Genomic DNA, 15,518 nt, shown 5'->3' with positions numbered 1-15,518 from the left:
GAGCAGTCAGTCACTGCATTGCATGGGAGGCACCTATTGTTCTACACCCAATAGAATGTCTCTTTATACTTCATTATTCTTCCGCGGACGTTGCCCACCCACAAAAATAGTGGGTGGTATCAAAATGTGCGGCTCGATCCCGGGAGGGGTGCTATTATTTTTATTGGGAATCGGACTTACGATGGCGACGTAAAAAGCGAAAAACTAGGAAAATGTTCCAACTGTCGAAACGCAGAGCATAACTGACACCAACTGCCGCTTTTTTAGAGTGAGAATTTTAGCAGATTTTTGACCCCAAAACAATTTTGAAATCGCCGTCACGCCCACAAATATCGCTCTATCGGTATCAAACGTGCCAAGTTTTACATCACATCTTTGCTCTTTTGGCCATTAAATAACTGACTTAACTGGACCACTGTTACTCATGGGATTAGTGTTGCATTTTAATATGAAGTTTACTGAAAATTTCACAATAAAAGCCCCAACATTCCTGTCAAGTTAGTGCACCGCCATAGTTTTGCACACATTTGTTATGGAAACACTACTGCGGAACCTTCAGGAGAAGCAACCTAGCCTGATTGAAAATTGCACCCACTTTGTCTAGAGATTATTAGTATTTTTAAAATCCTTGACTTCAGGCATAAACTAATCTACCTATGGAGTTGGAAGACCCAGCAAAATTCCATCCATCCATCAATTTTCTTGCACCCTAGTCTCCGGTGGGTTCTGGAGGGGTGCTGGTGCCTTTCTCCAGCGAGACATTTCAGGCGACAGGCGGTGTACATCCTGGACAGGTCACCAGTCTGTTGCAGCCTAGCAAAATTAAGAAAGGTATGTTTCAAGTTTGGCTAATGGTGTGGGTGCCCTGAATCAAATGCTGCTGAGGCCCCACTAAGTCTTGGATCTCCACTGTTTTGACAGATAAGCATTAACAATTAAACTTTGTTACGGTTTAATAGGTTATCATTTTAGCTTTTATATGCGGTTAGGAAACCAACGTTTTACACATCAATAGACATTAGTGGTATTTTGGTAATATATATCAATGTCTTTGCTACTTTGATAAGCACCGAAAGTTCCAGATTTTCATGTCACGTGATCCCTAATTGCGCACGCAACTGACCGTTAAGTGCGATTGACGTCAGAGCACCGACGGTTAGTCTGAGTTGCGGTGACCATGGCCGAGGATGTGACCGTTTCAGAGGAGACTTTAACCGGTGCCCTGAGTCTGTTGGTCAGTTTGGGTCAAATATTACTCCAGAATGCCCAGCAGGAAGCAGCAGGTAGGAAAAACTTTAAAAATAGGTTTATATTCAATGTTATAATGTGTAAATAACTAATTAGATCTAATTATGTTGCGTTTATTTTCGTTTTATTTAGTTTATCCTAGTGATGGTTAAATATATTAATTTATATATTTTACTACTTTAACAAATGTGGTGTAAACTCACTTTTATGAATAAATATGGATATTTTAACTTTAATTTCTGGCTCAATTCTTGAGCAATGTAGTTGACATCAAATCCTTGGATTAAAATACCGGACTGGCTTGTCTAATCTAATCCGTGTCATGCCTATTTCCAACATAAAGGCATTGCACAAATCCACCTGACCTTTACAAAGAGTCTTTGTTTTTCTATTTCTTCAGCGTCTCTGCAGACTTTTGTTCCTCATAAGATCACTACTTTATTTGGTTTGATCACAGCCGGGGAAAATTTCTACAGAAGGTAAAAAAAAACCAAAACACTTCATTTAGTTTTGTTTTTGTATCTTAAAGTGTTTTTACATTTTTGAAATGGATTTTTGTTTGTTTGTCTGTTTTTGAGCAGAATTGGAGTGAAGACAAAAGGTGAAGCAGAGGCTGTTTGGCAGAAATTATACCAGTAAGTCCGGCGAAATGTGATTAAAGTGTTCAACAAATCCTATAATGAATCATATTTATATGTTCATACTTACAAAATAAGCTGAAACTGGTCGATTTAGCTTTAGGATTGATATTTTTGACATGAAAAAATAAGCACTTACATTTAATAATTTATTTTTCCCAGCCATCCAGCAGTCAGAGAGCAAGTAGAAGAGCTTCTGAAACTGGAGGTTTGTATATATTTTACAAATTTTTTCTTTATAAATATATATATTGTAGCATTTTTGTAGTAAATCTGTAAAATTATTTTTATTATTTGGTTTGTGTTATGAAACTGAATATATTTCTTTTCAAATATGGGTAAAGTATCCAAAAATGGTACTAAACATCAAAAAGTAGCCATTCAAGAAATTACTTGAGCAATCTTCCAGACAATCATTTAATATTTAAAAATTCCATAATCCAATGGACAAAAATATTAACTTCTTTGGAAATTTTTATTTGAAGGATTAAAACGAAAACAATTCATATGAAAACTATAAATACCAAATAAAATGTGGCAAAAGTTCTAAATACATTTCTTTCAATAAAAAAACTTATGAAACTTGAGCAGAAACTGCAGGTGTGTGTCTGTGTCTGGTGAAGTTTTGGTTAAGACAAGGTTATTTATTCTGTGAGTAGAAAATCCAGAAGTTTTACTAAAGCAAGATTAGCGATACTTCATAATAAAGTTACCCAGGTAAAAATGTAACTAGTTACATTTCAGCTTATCTTGGTTCTAGATTTGACATTTTTGCTTTTATGTTTCTGTTTTCTCTTCAAGCAACATATAAATTCTGGCACTTGTCATCTTTTTGCACAAATATGAAAGCCCAATTTAAACAAAACAAGCATAATTTCCTTAACTTTTTACTTTTCTGGTTAATTTTGCAGAATGAGTGGGACTCCTTCCTGCAGAGTGTGGACAAGGATTTGCAGACGACTGATGAGCTGCTATCAAGAGCAAAGCCAGCAGACAGCTTAAGTCCCGACTCTGTATTCACTGATGCACGATCAAAAGAGCAAGTTTTTATACATTAGTCATTCCAAGTCACTCCCACTGGTTTACCTCAGTGTATAAAGTCATATTTTTGTTTATTTTCTTTAAAGGAGTGTGACTCTGGGTCAGTTCTTGGGTCAGAAGCTGCTGCTGGTTCTCATTGGACATTTTGGATGGCTGCCGTGACGGGACCATGTGGCCGAGCTGGAGACCAATCAGGTCAGTCCACCTTCTGTGATTTGTTTCAAAAACCCCTCAAATGGGCAAAAATGCTGAAAAATCATCTTCAAGTGAATCAAAAGAGAAATATGAAGCAGTTTTATGATTTTGTTTTGCTCTGCAGACCCTCCTGGAGGCCCAGTCAGTGCGGGTCATGGTGGTTTCCTTCGGCAGTGTGGAGGGAGCTCAGCTGTGGCTGGAACAGACAGGATGTACCTTCGAAATGCTGTTGGATTCACAAAAAAAGGTCAGCATTAAACTAAAGCACTTCTTTGTAAAAGTAACAGGAGTTAAAACAATCTAAAGTGATAAATTAACTGAAAAGTTTGTCATCAAATATAGAAATGGCTTTGATTCAGGAAAAAACAGTCGGTTTGGGAGTTGACTAAAGGTTTTAGCAGCTGTTTAATGGCGTCATTAAAGCTCAATGAGCCAAGTGTGGAGGCCATTCAGTCACCAGTTGCCATGGAGACAGTCATGCTGACTTTATAAACCCTTCCTGGTCCAGGTCTACCAGAGTTTTGGGCTTGGCTCCTCCTTCTCCAAGGTGTTGAAGTTCGGCTGCCTGATGCAGTTGTCAGAGTTCAGCGCTGCAGACAGAGACGTCCCTGATTTCCCACATCGCCTGCTGGAAGACATTTATCAGGTACAAAGCATGCAGGACGTGGGTTTTTGGTGCCTTTGGTTAAATATTTGTAAGATGTTGACTTTTTTTTTCTGAAAAGTTTTATTCCACAAAAGTGACTGGATTAAATCCTGGTGTTCCATGAAAATGCTTTGTGAAAATGAACTTCTTTCAGCTAGAAACCGTTCAAGCTTTTAGCAATTAACATAACTAATCGACTCAAATTTTCCACAAACTACCATCTTTTTCTAACGGTACATTCCATTTTACAATGGGACTCTATTGATGAAATCTTTAAAGGTGAGCTATTATTCTTCGTTGAACAGGTCAGAATAGGTCTATGGTCTACACAAAACATGTTCATTACATTTTAGCCTCTTGTGACCTTAAATCCAAATAAGCTGCTGTTGGCCATGCCCCCCAACTTAGCGTTTATACTCACACATGAAAAGAGCTGCAAACAGATGTACAATTATGTAACTGTACGTCTTTGAAAAGTACTAGTGGAACCTTCTGCAAAATGTAGCAAGTGGCTTCTGGATGATAAGTCAACAACAAAATGCTTGTCTTTTCCTGCAGGCATTTTACAGCGGTAAAACCAGCTGACCAAATGTGCTGGAACTTTGTTTGGGTTGCTAGGTGATGGGGTTTGGCTTGGCTGGGGTTACTAGGTAACAGCACATTGTGATTTAAAGGCTTTATTTTTTAGTTTTATCTCATTTTATTATGTTATTCCCTCATCGAAGACATACTTAAAGTTTTCCCTTGATTCTTTCATGCATGTTTGAGAAATCTTTTAATCTCCATGGCAACCATCCAGCTGTACAAAACATATAGATGGACTTAGCCCCGCCTTCGCGACATAACTCCTCCTCAGAGCTGCAGTTTCTAAACTTCCAAACTTCTGCCTCACAGAGCAGCCCTCCCCCGGTGGTTCTCCACTGGGCTCCTTCAGACTAGCCAGCCACAATTAGCAAACACCTGGTGGAACCGTGCATCTGCTGAGCTTATTTTAGGAGCTACGTTGTTAAAGGGTTAATAGAGGAGAGTTGTGCTGATTTCCTGTATGTAGAGTTTCAGAAAGAGCAGAAGTTTCTTAAAGAAAGACAGGCTCAATTTCAAGGCGTTAAATTAGAAAGTCAAATTTCCTTTATGTCATAATGATAAAAATAGCATTTTTTAACAACTGAAGGGGACATAATCATTTGATTGTGCAATAAAATGACACTATGTGTTGGAAAACACATAATACTTACGGTATTTTTTAACAATCATGAGGTTATTGAAACACCAAAAAACATTGACTTATTAACAGCTGGGTGTTCTTTTAGTTCTTGGGCTGCTTTTGGAAACAGTTAAGACCCAAATAGAATTATAAAAATATGCAAAACATAAATTTTGCATAATAGGTCTCCTTTAAACTATCATTGTGAGTAAATTCACCAACTCCAGCTCTGCTTTCTAACATAACTAAAGTCTTTCTTTCCCAAAAAATGCCTGACTTTGTGCTCTACCTCCACTGGCTTGCAGCATTCAGTCCTCTGACGTAGCGACATTGGAAAATCACTCGGGTTGTGCTGTGATTTTACAGCAATAAAGTTTTAATTTGTGCTGTGTTCGATTTTCCTTTCAATTGGTTGTGGGATTTCCGTCACAGCCAAGCTGAATCACGCTCCAGTTGTATCTCCAAGAAACCAGTGGCCTTTGCTTTTCTGTTGTGGTGCCAGTTGTTGGTAACACAAGGGGAACACAATGTATTTTTCCCAGTGAACAAGTTGGTAATATATTGAGCTCTATTTGTGCCGCTGCTGCTTTAACGAGATATAAACTATCAATGTGGTAACTAGTAGTTTATAGCAACAGTTTTAAATGTGAATCAGGCCTTTTGGATCCTGAGACGTTTTATTCAACTTCCAAATGCAAATTTCCAACATCTTGGTTTACTGGGAATGTGGGAAAATAAAATATTTTCCACTAAATCAACTCTTGCGTGATCCATCTTTGTCAATCAGGGAATCAACTCTTTGTTTTCTAAAATTTAATTTAAGTTTCTTCTTTTCTTGTTTTTAAGATTTCAGGTTTAGTTTTTCCACTACTTCCTCTCACTTTTCTCTGTTCTTATTAATCATACATTTACATATACTTTTAATCCATTAAGTTAACCTTCACTTTCATCAAGAAATAAAATGTTCCCATTATCTCTCATTTCATTTCAACTTTGCTTACACTTCATAGGGAGCTTAAATATCTTTGTATCATCTTTATATTACATTTTTAAAAAAATGATCCCACTTTAAACCATACAGTTTCTGTTATATTTCTCTTTGTGGGTGTAAAAAACATGTTTGAAACTGAGAATCGTAAGCATATTTCATTGCTATTTTTGGCTTATTAGTGGACATCTAACCTTAAATTATGCTAAATAGTTTCTTATCTTGCCATAGTCATTATCTTTTGTATTAAAAGGGGGTTTAACTACCCTGTACTATTTTTAAAAATATATATACAATTTCAGTGTAACTAACTGAGCAGCGGTCCAGATCAAGTCTTTTTCCAACTTTCCATCTCTGTTTCATTTATTTTACTTATATTTTTAGCTGGGCGGGGATTTTTTACTGGACGAAACGGGAAAGGTGCTTCTCTCTCATCCGTCTAAAACCCCCTTGGACAGACCGAGTTTGAAAGACGTCCTGCAAGCCGCTGAGGACGACTCCACCAGCAGCTATGAAGATAAAAATGAACAAAAGCCATAAAAAACATTGATACCACAGAAGAAGACCGGCTCTGTGACGCACATCGATGACGTCTCGTCTTACACTCGTTACGAAGAGATGCGACTGATGGAGAACTGTGCAGAAAAGACGAAACTGATCTTCTTTTGTCATGTCAATGTTGTGATTTAAAACAAAAAATCATATTTATTTGTTACTTAACAAAAAATATACAGTTGAAACCAGATATTTGCAAACACCATATAAAAAGGATCATTCTGTTTTGCAACCTCAGAACCAAAGTAAAGTCGGTCTTAACATGAACTGAAAGGCCGTTCAGGAGGAAAAACCCAAAACACCAGAAACAATATAAAAAGAAAGATGATAGCTTCAATATTTGGAAGCATGGCTAATGCAGACCAAATGCCAGCTCCCATCGCTAAAACAACGCAGAAAATCAACATCATCGTTAACAATTTCTCCTTCTGTTTGCTGATTGGCCAGATTGAAAATCTACCAGAGGGAATCCAAGTGAATGGGAGAAAGTTCAGACTGTGCTGTAAGTGAGATTGCACAGGAGGGAAACATCCAGCAAGACATCAGTAATTTTAAAATGTTTACTGCAAAAAAACCAATGCATTCTGGGTACAGAATAAGCATAATTAGCTGCAACGCATTAGGTTTGGAGAATGTGAGAAGAGGAAACAGAACCGCTGCTTCTCCCACTTCAAAATAAGAGCATGAATATCAATGTTTATATACTTCAGGAATCAAGCAGATAACCAGAACTTGAGTTTATTCAACTTACAAAACAGCCAAGAAAATTAATACTTTGAAATTGATCCAGAAAACGTAAATTTAGGGGAAACAAAGTGCGCTAAACAGAAACACTGTTAGCGGATTACAGAAAATTAAGTGTGCAAACCGAACTCTGTTGCACCAGTTCTGTCAGGAAAAATGGGCCAGAACTCCACAAAGATATTATTAGAGCTCATGGAAGAAAAACATTTGACCCAAACTATAAGTTTAGTATGTAAGTCTGATAAATCCAAACAGGAGAAGAAAAATCCATGTCATTATTCTGGCATTTAGTTAATAAAAATGATTTGGTGCATTACATGGTGTTTTGCCTTTAAATGCATTGTATGGAAACATCTTTCAACTGTATGCTCCATCCTTAACAATTATACATTCACACACATTCATAATATTAGAGGCATATCAACAGCAGCAGATATTAGGAGTAGGTTTGTAAAGGTGATTGACTTTATTGTTGAAAATCAAGCATCACAAAGCTACAACTTACTGCTTAATTAAACTAATTATGTTTCTTATGGAAGGAACAACAAAAATATTTAGGTAGTGTAGATACATTTTCATTCAGCATGTCTCCAATACCCAACATATCTCCAAAATCAAATGTACTGTTGGTATTTATGATGAATACTTCCACTGAAATCTGATCTACTGTTTCTAAGTTTGTACCAAGGAAAATAAAAACCCAAGCTGTCATTTTACTTTCTTGTTTTGCAGACAAAATAAGTCATGTTTTTGAGAAAGTCATATTTGCAGACTGTGCAGAAGTGAAGCTTAAACTCCTCTGGACAAAAGAATGTGGGTTAATCAGCAGTTTAGCAGGACTCAGCACCAGCCCTTATTAAAAACATTTCTGCTACTTCTTAACTCCTCCTAAAGCCCAAGCACACACTGATGGAGATCGTGAAAGGGTTTGGTATGTGCTGATTCCCAAGAAAGTTCCTCCATCTTTCAGTTTTTACCCTTGTTTGGAAATCCTGATCCAATATTTAGAGTTCCCTGAATGTAATCAGCAGTTTTAACTGGCTTACAGTCATATTTATGCAGCTGCATGAACAACAATGATTAAAGCACAAACACACAGATCAAAGTGTTTCGCTCCATCGTCGACACACTTACAGTCGATACCATTAAGTATTTAGATGCTTACTTGCTTATTTAATGCTGAAATAATTGTACACTTTGTGTATTTGGTGAAATGTCTCTAATACGTTGCACTATGACCACTCTTCTCTGCTCGGTTTGTACAGTTTATTTCAATTAGATGGTTTTGTTGCACAACCCCGGTTTTTCACACATCTAAATTTTTCACTTGGGTTGAGTTTGCTGCTTTGTGTAAGTCAGGGGTCTGCACCTGTAGCTGCGTCTCTGCTCCAAATGATTAATAGTTAATGAATCAAATGATTAATAGTTAATGCAAAATTAGTTTCAGGACAGAGTCAGTTGAGGACTGGAGTTGTGGACTCATGTTGATGGGTAAAAGGTTTGTTTTAATGTTTCAGGGAAGCTATCCCTGTTGGAACACCTTATTCTGTCCAAGTTTGCAGTCAAATGGATTACCATAAATCCAAAATTACTATGAAATTTATGTCTAAGATGATTTATGTCTGTACATAAACTTCTCTCCAGAACTCTGCGTTGGGACTAGACCGTGTTGTATGCTAAAAATAATTTATGTGATAATGATTAAATAAAATGTTTTCGTTTTTATTTCTAAAGAGCTAAAGAGCTACACATTCAGGTTTCAATTACTGGCATGATTAGGAAAAAACAAACAGTTTTTAAAGAGTTCATTTCAAAGTGCCACCCTGTCGTCAAACTCGCAGACATAGTTCATGATCCGGTCGCAGTAGTGGTCCCACCAGTCCCCGTCGTCCGACGACATGGCCACACAGTTTTCCCGTTTCCCTCCGTCCGGCTGGCTGGACAGGAAGTGCTTACGCCACTGGAAGTACGAGACCCGTGTGCCGTCGTCGAAGAGGTACAGCCCCTCGGAGCGCAGGTCGTTGATGCCCAGCCAGACGGGCCAGTTCCCCGGGCTGAAGAAGGCCTTGACGTACGCCGCCAGGGCCTCCTGCTCCTTGCGGTCGCGCGGCATCGCCAAGCGCCCGCCGCGTTCCAGACACTTCCTGGATGCTCCTGCATAGTCGGCTAAGTTGTTGTACACTAGGTAACATTTGTAGCCCAGTCTTTGTCCTTTGTGGCAGCCTAGGAAGCAGAACCAGCGTTATAACAGATTTTGGTTTTTCCATTATAGTTTAGTTTTATTTCACTGTGACCTTTTGTCAAATTCAATTAGTTTTAATTAGTTTTCAGAATGTATTTGCTAGTATTTATTAGTTAAATATTTCATTTTGGATTAGTTTTTATTAGTTATAGTAGTAGTTTTAATTTTTTCATTTTTTAGGTGCAAAATTCAGAACGACCAAAGTATCTTGGTTTTGCATCGGCTGTTTATCATTTTTCCTTGTTTCCCTCTCTCTCATTTTTAATTAATTTATTTATTTATTTTTACCAAAAACTGGAAGATAAAAGTCTTCAGTCTGGTGTTTTGGTCTCAACTAGCCCTTTTTTTGAAGGACAATTTTGTTTACAGAGACTTTATAATTCATTTACAAATGAATTATACCAATTGGACCACTGACCGGTACCGGTCCGCGGCCCAGGGGTTGGGGACCACTAATATAAATCACTCAGTTTTTAGTGAGTTGCGTCCAGAAGAAGCCTGTTTCAAATGTTTTCAAGAATAGTATTTGTGTTTGTGGCACTTTGAATGCTGCACCATGCAGTCAAAGCCTTAAAACAAGTAATAAATCTTTTATAATAACTTTATTGTTATCATAACATTACCAAACAATGTTGTGATAAAAGTCCATAACGCCCACCCCTAAATCAGTGTACATATTCTTTTACTTTTTAATTTTTTCATGCTGAATTATTGTTATTGTTCTTCAGAACTTCAGAAACACAAAATCTCACCAAGTATTTTTAGTTTAGTTTCCAGTGTAAATATCTTGGATCACTTGAAATAAGACTAATTTACTAATTTACAAGTAATTTTTCAACAAGATATAGGAGCTTCTCTCAAGTCAGTAATTTCTTGATATTAATAAAAAACTCCCAGATTATTCCACTTATAAGATGGGAAAAATGTCTTGTTATAAGTTAAATAATCTGCTAGTGGAGCAAGTACTTTTTCATCAATTTTAAGGAATTATTAATAAAAAAAAAAAAACAAGCTCCTATTTGTGGCTGAAAAGTTACTTTTAAGTTATTTTTGTCTTACTTAGAGCGTTCTAGTATATTTGCAATGGAAACTAGACCAAAGTTAGTTGCCAAGATATTGTGATTTTTGCAATGAAGCGATTTGTCTGAGAATGTTTTTAGTGATTCACCTCGGAGTCAATAGATTCCCAAACAAACAACACCAGCGTCTCTATAGAAATGGTCTTCATGCAAAGGAATTTGGTTCCTTGGATGCAAAACATTAAATAATATGGGATGACTCACGAGGTAAATAGAAACCTGGGGTGAATTTGGTGGCATAATATACAGCTGTGTCATCATCCATCCAACAAAAGCTAAGCCAAAAATGCAAGCACCGTTTATGGAAACAAAAACAAAGTCCACCCTTACTGTCTTTAGAAATGAGGGAAATAATTGATCATCTGGAAACGTTGGAAGCTCTAAAGGTTTTTATTGGGTTTTAATTCAGTGAGGATGTTGACTTCTGTCTATTTTCAGGCAGACAGAGCAGGACCAAAATCATAGATATCCATATTCAAGTACCTCCTCCACCATGTGGATGGTGCAAAGCGAATAAGAGTTTTAGACTAATGTTTGGTACCATTTCTTCCACATTTACCAACTTGCTTATTGTGTGTATTCCTACAGAAGAAAACAAATAAATTGCACCCCCTTACTGTTTTTCTTTTTTTTCAGTTATTGCAAACATCTCAGTGATCCTCCGTGTTGTTTGACACTTCAGCATTCTCCATGCGCTCATCTACCTACAGCAGACTGAATTATAAAAGCCTCTGAGGGGAAACGTGCCAGAACATGCTGCAGAGTTGGGTTCAATTTATTTTATTTTTGGCAATCTTCCCTCCAGAGCTATGTTTCTTTTCATGCCTGTAGCAGCCCCTGTTATTTGCATAGCAACCAAACACAGCAAAGCTATAATTTTCTAAGGTACAAAGTATAACATAACCGCAGGCTTCCTTTTGATATTTTCCTAATGCGACAATTTCTTTTTAGAGTTTCTGGTGTTGGCAGAGTTCTGCCTCTCTGATGCAAATATCACAGTTATTTTGTATGTTGGAGGCCAGATCAGCCCTGCATGTTACTTCATGCGTTTTATTTTCCATGACAGCAAATAAAGATGAACTGATCCAGACCTAGAACCTAGAAACTGAACAGAATGTGGGTAAAACGTTTCCAGTTATAGATAAAAACATGACTAAATATTAAAATATAACATGATTGCATGATTAAAGTTAGTGTTTCTCCATATAAATACTGATAAATTTAAATTCATATTTGCAAACCCTTAAAAAATGTTTAGGAATGCTGCTTTAACCATTTTTTCCCACATTTATCTTAAAATCTTCAATGCTTATAATAGGTAAGTTGGCCTTAAATACATTTGTATTTTTTCTTGCAGGACTTTTGTGTCGAGCAAAAGTTTAAATGCTCGCATACATCTTTGCATTTTGTGACACAAGGAGGCTACCGCTAAGTGGCTGCAAATATAGCATTGGTAGCTAGCCAGCTAGCTTTTTCATCTATGCACTGTCTCACTTCTGTTGCCGACCCACAGGATACTATAAACTTAGAAGCACAAAGCCAAGAGCTATGAAACAAACCCCAGAAATTTCAGTTTTAATCTTTGCTTGATTGTAATACGGCTGAATCCCCCAATCGTCTCCTATTTTTATAGTTTTTTTTTCTGTCTTAAATTTAATTTAAAGTGGCATTAAAAAGCCTTAAATTTGAATACTACAGAAAATTTCAATCAAATTCAACGTCTATTCTGAAGCTTTACAAAGGTTTGAAAAGGTCTTATACCTTCCAGTCTCCCAATCTCCTTGCGATTGTCCTTGCTGTGTCGGTAGACCTCCTGGATGCTGTCCTCCAAGTCTCCAACTTTAGCTGTTTAAAGGAGGGAAAAAACGGATCAATAAAACATTCTGGAGTGTTTCTGGAATAACTTCTACCACCATTTTGAACCTCACCATCCAGCTTGGAGAGTCGGTCGATTAGCTGGCTGACTTTAACATCCAGAGTGTAATGACCAACGTTCAGCTTGTGGATGGCCTGGTCAATGCCGGCTAGCCTAGATACTGAGAAAACAGAAAAAAACTGTAAACGTGACACAAACGAATTAGAAAACTTTGCTTTAAGTACTGAGAAAATATGATTGTTACTGCTGGGTGGTAGGTTAACCTGACTAAACCAACCCACAGATTCAACCATGTGATTTGTTTTTGATAGACCAACACAGATTGGTGCACGATTGTAAAATGGAGTAAAGAAATTTTACTGAAAAGTGTAAAAATCTGAAAAGTGTGGTAGCCAGAGTCGAAGCATCTGGTGGTACGTTTCCAGCAGCTTTCTGCATCTGAAGGGATTTTTGTTCATTTCTAAATAGCTGAAGCTTAATCACATCAGACACAGATTGTCTATTGGATTCAGTTCCGGACTTTGACTGGACCATTTCAAGACAGGATTCTTCTTCGATCTAAACTTTTTCATTGTAGTTCTGGATGTTTGTTCAGGTCTGTTTACCTCAGTGTTTCCCATCCCTGGTCCTCACAGCTCACTGCCCTGCATGGTTTAGGTGTTTCCTTGCTTCAGTCCGGCTGATTTCGATTGATGACTGATTAACAGGCGTTTGTTGAACTGCAGTCAGTCGAATCGGCCACATTAAATCAGGAAAACCACTAAAACATGTAGCTCTGTGCCTTGAGGACCAGGGTTGGGAAACACTGGTTTACCAAAATCAATTTCACCTTCAGCTTTGACCAGATTCCCTATTGCTGCTGTAGATTGGCATCCCCGCATCATGATGCTGCCATCACTGTGTTTCACAGTGGTAACACTGCAAGTGGGACTTCTGATACTGGTTGGATTTTATTTCAGGCTGCATTTCATATTTTTATTCAGTTCATTTGAGTCGGTCTATCACAAAAAAATCTAATAAAGTACACCAGATTTGTTTTTGTAATACAACAAAACGTTTTTCTACGACATGCACCATTCTGAGCCGATTTTAAAATGGAAGAAGTCTTTTAAAGGTGGAGGACGTTACGTACAGACGTAGTTGTACGAGTTTTCGAAGTCCGATGCTTGGCTGGTCGGCTCTGGTGCTGGTTCTGGAAAGATATCAGGAACGTCGCCTCTGGTCCTCTTCACCTCCACCACAGATTCCTGACAGACAGACAGACAGACAGACAGAGATCCCCAGGTTACCATAACAGACTGTTTGGTACTAAATCTTTGTCTTAATCTCTGATTTGGAAACAAATCCAGGTTTGTTCATGTAGACTTAACCTATTTTTAAAGGACACAGAAAAGAAAAATTCAAAATATTATAGATTTTTCTAACAATTTAGGAACTGAATGGACCCATTTTATTTAATATTTAATGCTTGTCATCAAATTTTAGATGTGTTGTTGAAATTAAAGGTTTATACGGTACCACTCCTAATTTCTTTCTTTGTGAAATCCTCTAAAGTGTTTTGAGTTCCTTAAAAATGTTTCATTCATTTTCAGTATGGTTGCTGCACCTGACCATTACAGGCTACTGTGCAGAAAAATTAGGACAGGTTTTGGTCCAGCCGGCACAATACGTTATAAATTTATAGTTTCTAATATTATGCCTGTAATATATTTTAGTGAAACTAATTTAATGCAGCATAAAAGAGTTTTAGAAAGAGAAGAAGTGGGAAGAAATCATCAGTATCTTTTTAAATGAAACCTCAAGATGGAAATACTGATTTTTTTTTTCCTGCAAATCTGAATCAGAAAGACACGAACACTAATAATTTGGTTATTTATCACAAGTCATATCAGTCATTGCAACATTCACCAAAATCATTGCATGTCCCTTGATTTTCTTGATCATATGAACCCCTCGCATTGTTTCGCACTCAACTAACTTGGATAAAAAAGGAGAAACTTACCAGTTTTTCTCATATCAGTATAAAGTAGTTTTGCCTGAAGTATTCAGAGGAGAAAATATGACTTACTGACATCACAGTTATTTATTTCACCTTAATTAGGGTGATGATTACATATGTTTTAGTCAAAATCAATGAAAATAGGATGTAAAAGGAAAAAAATAAATCAAGTAATTTTAGTTATATAATAAAACAAATGTGATTTGTAGAGAGGGACTAAATGATAAATTCAATCTGCCCAATCTAAAGTATAAAGAAAAACTCTGGAGAAGTTCTGGCTAAAACCAGCTGGGAGATTAAAAGAAGCTTTGGCTGCTTAAAAGTAAACTTTAAAGTGAAAAGAAAGAAGACACATGACTTTTCCCCTTAATATTTCTCCGTCACTTATTGGCTGATTGAGCAAGAGTCTCAAACATTCACCACTGCCACTGTCTGCTTCCCCAGACATGTCATCTGTAATTATTTGGGAATCTCAGAGACTCATGGCTTCATCTCCTACAGCTTATGAGGCGCAAATCATTTTCAGTTTTTCTTTTTTTATGTAAAGGGAGTGTGGATTGCAGTTTTTAAATCAAAATAGACCAGAATGAAGGCTATAGTTTAAAAAAATAAAAGTACATGAAAGCGTTCTGACCTCTGTCGGTGCAGCGTCGATCATCTCTGTTGGAAGAGCCAGAAAACATAAACACAGGAATGTGTACGATGTGGCAGCTGGTCCCATTTTACTCCTTTCAGTAACTCTTCTCTTCCTTCAGCAGCTAAACCTCTCTGAGCCGCTCTGCGAACTCTCCCTCCTCCTTCCCTCATGGAATAACAGCTGGAATCTCTTTCCCATTAGACATGTGAATGGGAGGGCGCACACACACACACACGCACACACACACACTCACACACACTCACACACTCTTTGAGAAGGAAAAAAGGGAAAAAAGGAAGGTATCAAAAATCAAAACATTCCTGCTGCCTGGCTTTCAGTCTTCTGCAGGACAGGTCTGATTTCCACCAAACAGGAAGTGTCTTTGTTTTTGCTTCGCCCTCCCATTTCCACGCTTTGTGAGAGCAG

At 37.4% G+C, this 15,518-nt stretch overlaps 2 protein-coding genes across 2 annotated transcripts; one reads left to right on the top strand and one right to left on the bottom strand.

Annotated features, from left to right (window-relative positions):
• The first annotated feature begins 598 nt into the window (after nt 1-598).
• Nucleotides 599-7,390, top strand: selenol (selenoprotein L). Its single transcript, XM_044106148.1, has 10 exons — nt 599-831; nt 1,068-1,283; nt 1,649-1,727; nt 1,830-1,883; nt 2,049-2,094; nt 2,798-2,925; nt 3,014-3,122; nt 3,247-3,369; nt 3,631-3,768; nt 6,345-7,390. Exons 2-10 carry the CDS (start codon nt 1,178-1,180, stop codon nt 6,498-6,500), a joined length of 939 nt encoding a protein of 312 aa, XP_043962083.1. The 5' UTR covers nt 599-831; nt 1,068-1,177; the 3' UTR covers nt 6,501-7,390.
• Nucleotides 7,391-8,965: 1,575 nt separating this feature from the next.
• clec11a (C-type lectin domain containing 11A) lies at nt 8,966-15,332 on the bottom strand. The gene is given in 6 exon segments (XM_044106149.1): nt 8,966-9,482; nt 12,342-12,425; nt 12,509-12,616; nt 13,589-13,703; nt 15,090-15,194; nt 15,197-15,332. Coding segments are annotated over 6 exon segments (891 nt in total). The 5' UTR covers nt 15,263-15,332; the 3' UTR covers nt 8,966-9,069.
• Between the last annotated feature and the right edge of the window lie 186 nt (nt 15,333-15,518).

Source organism: Gambusia affinis, linkage group LG22, assembly GCF_019740435.1.
Source record: "Gambusia affinis linkage group LG22, SWU_Gaff_1.0, whole genome shotgun sequence".
NCBI classification, from domain to species: Eukaryota; Metazoa; Chordata; class Actinopteri; order Cyprinodontiformes; family Poeciliidae; genus Gambusia; species Gambusia affinis.
The sequence above is the reverse complement of the archived record's forward strand: the minus strand, read 5'-3'. Positions and strand labels throughout refer to the sequence as shown.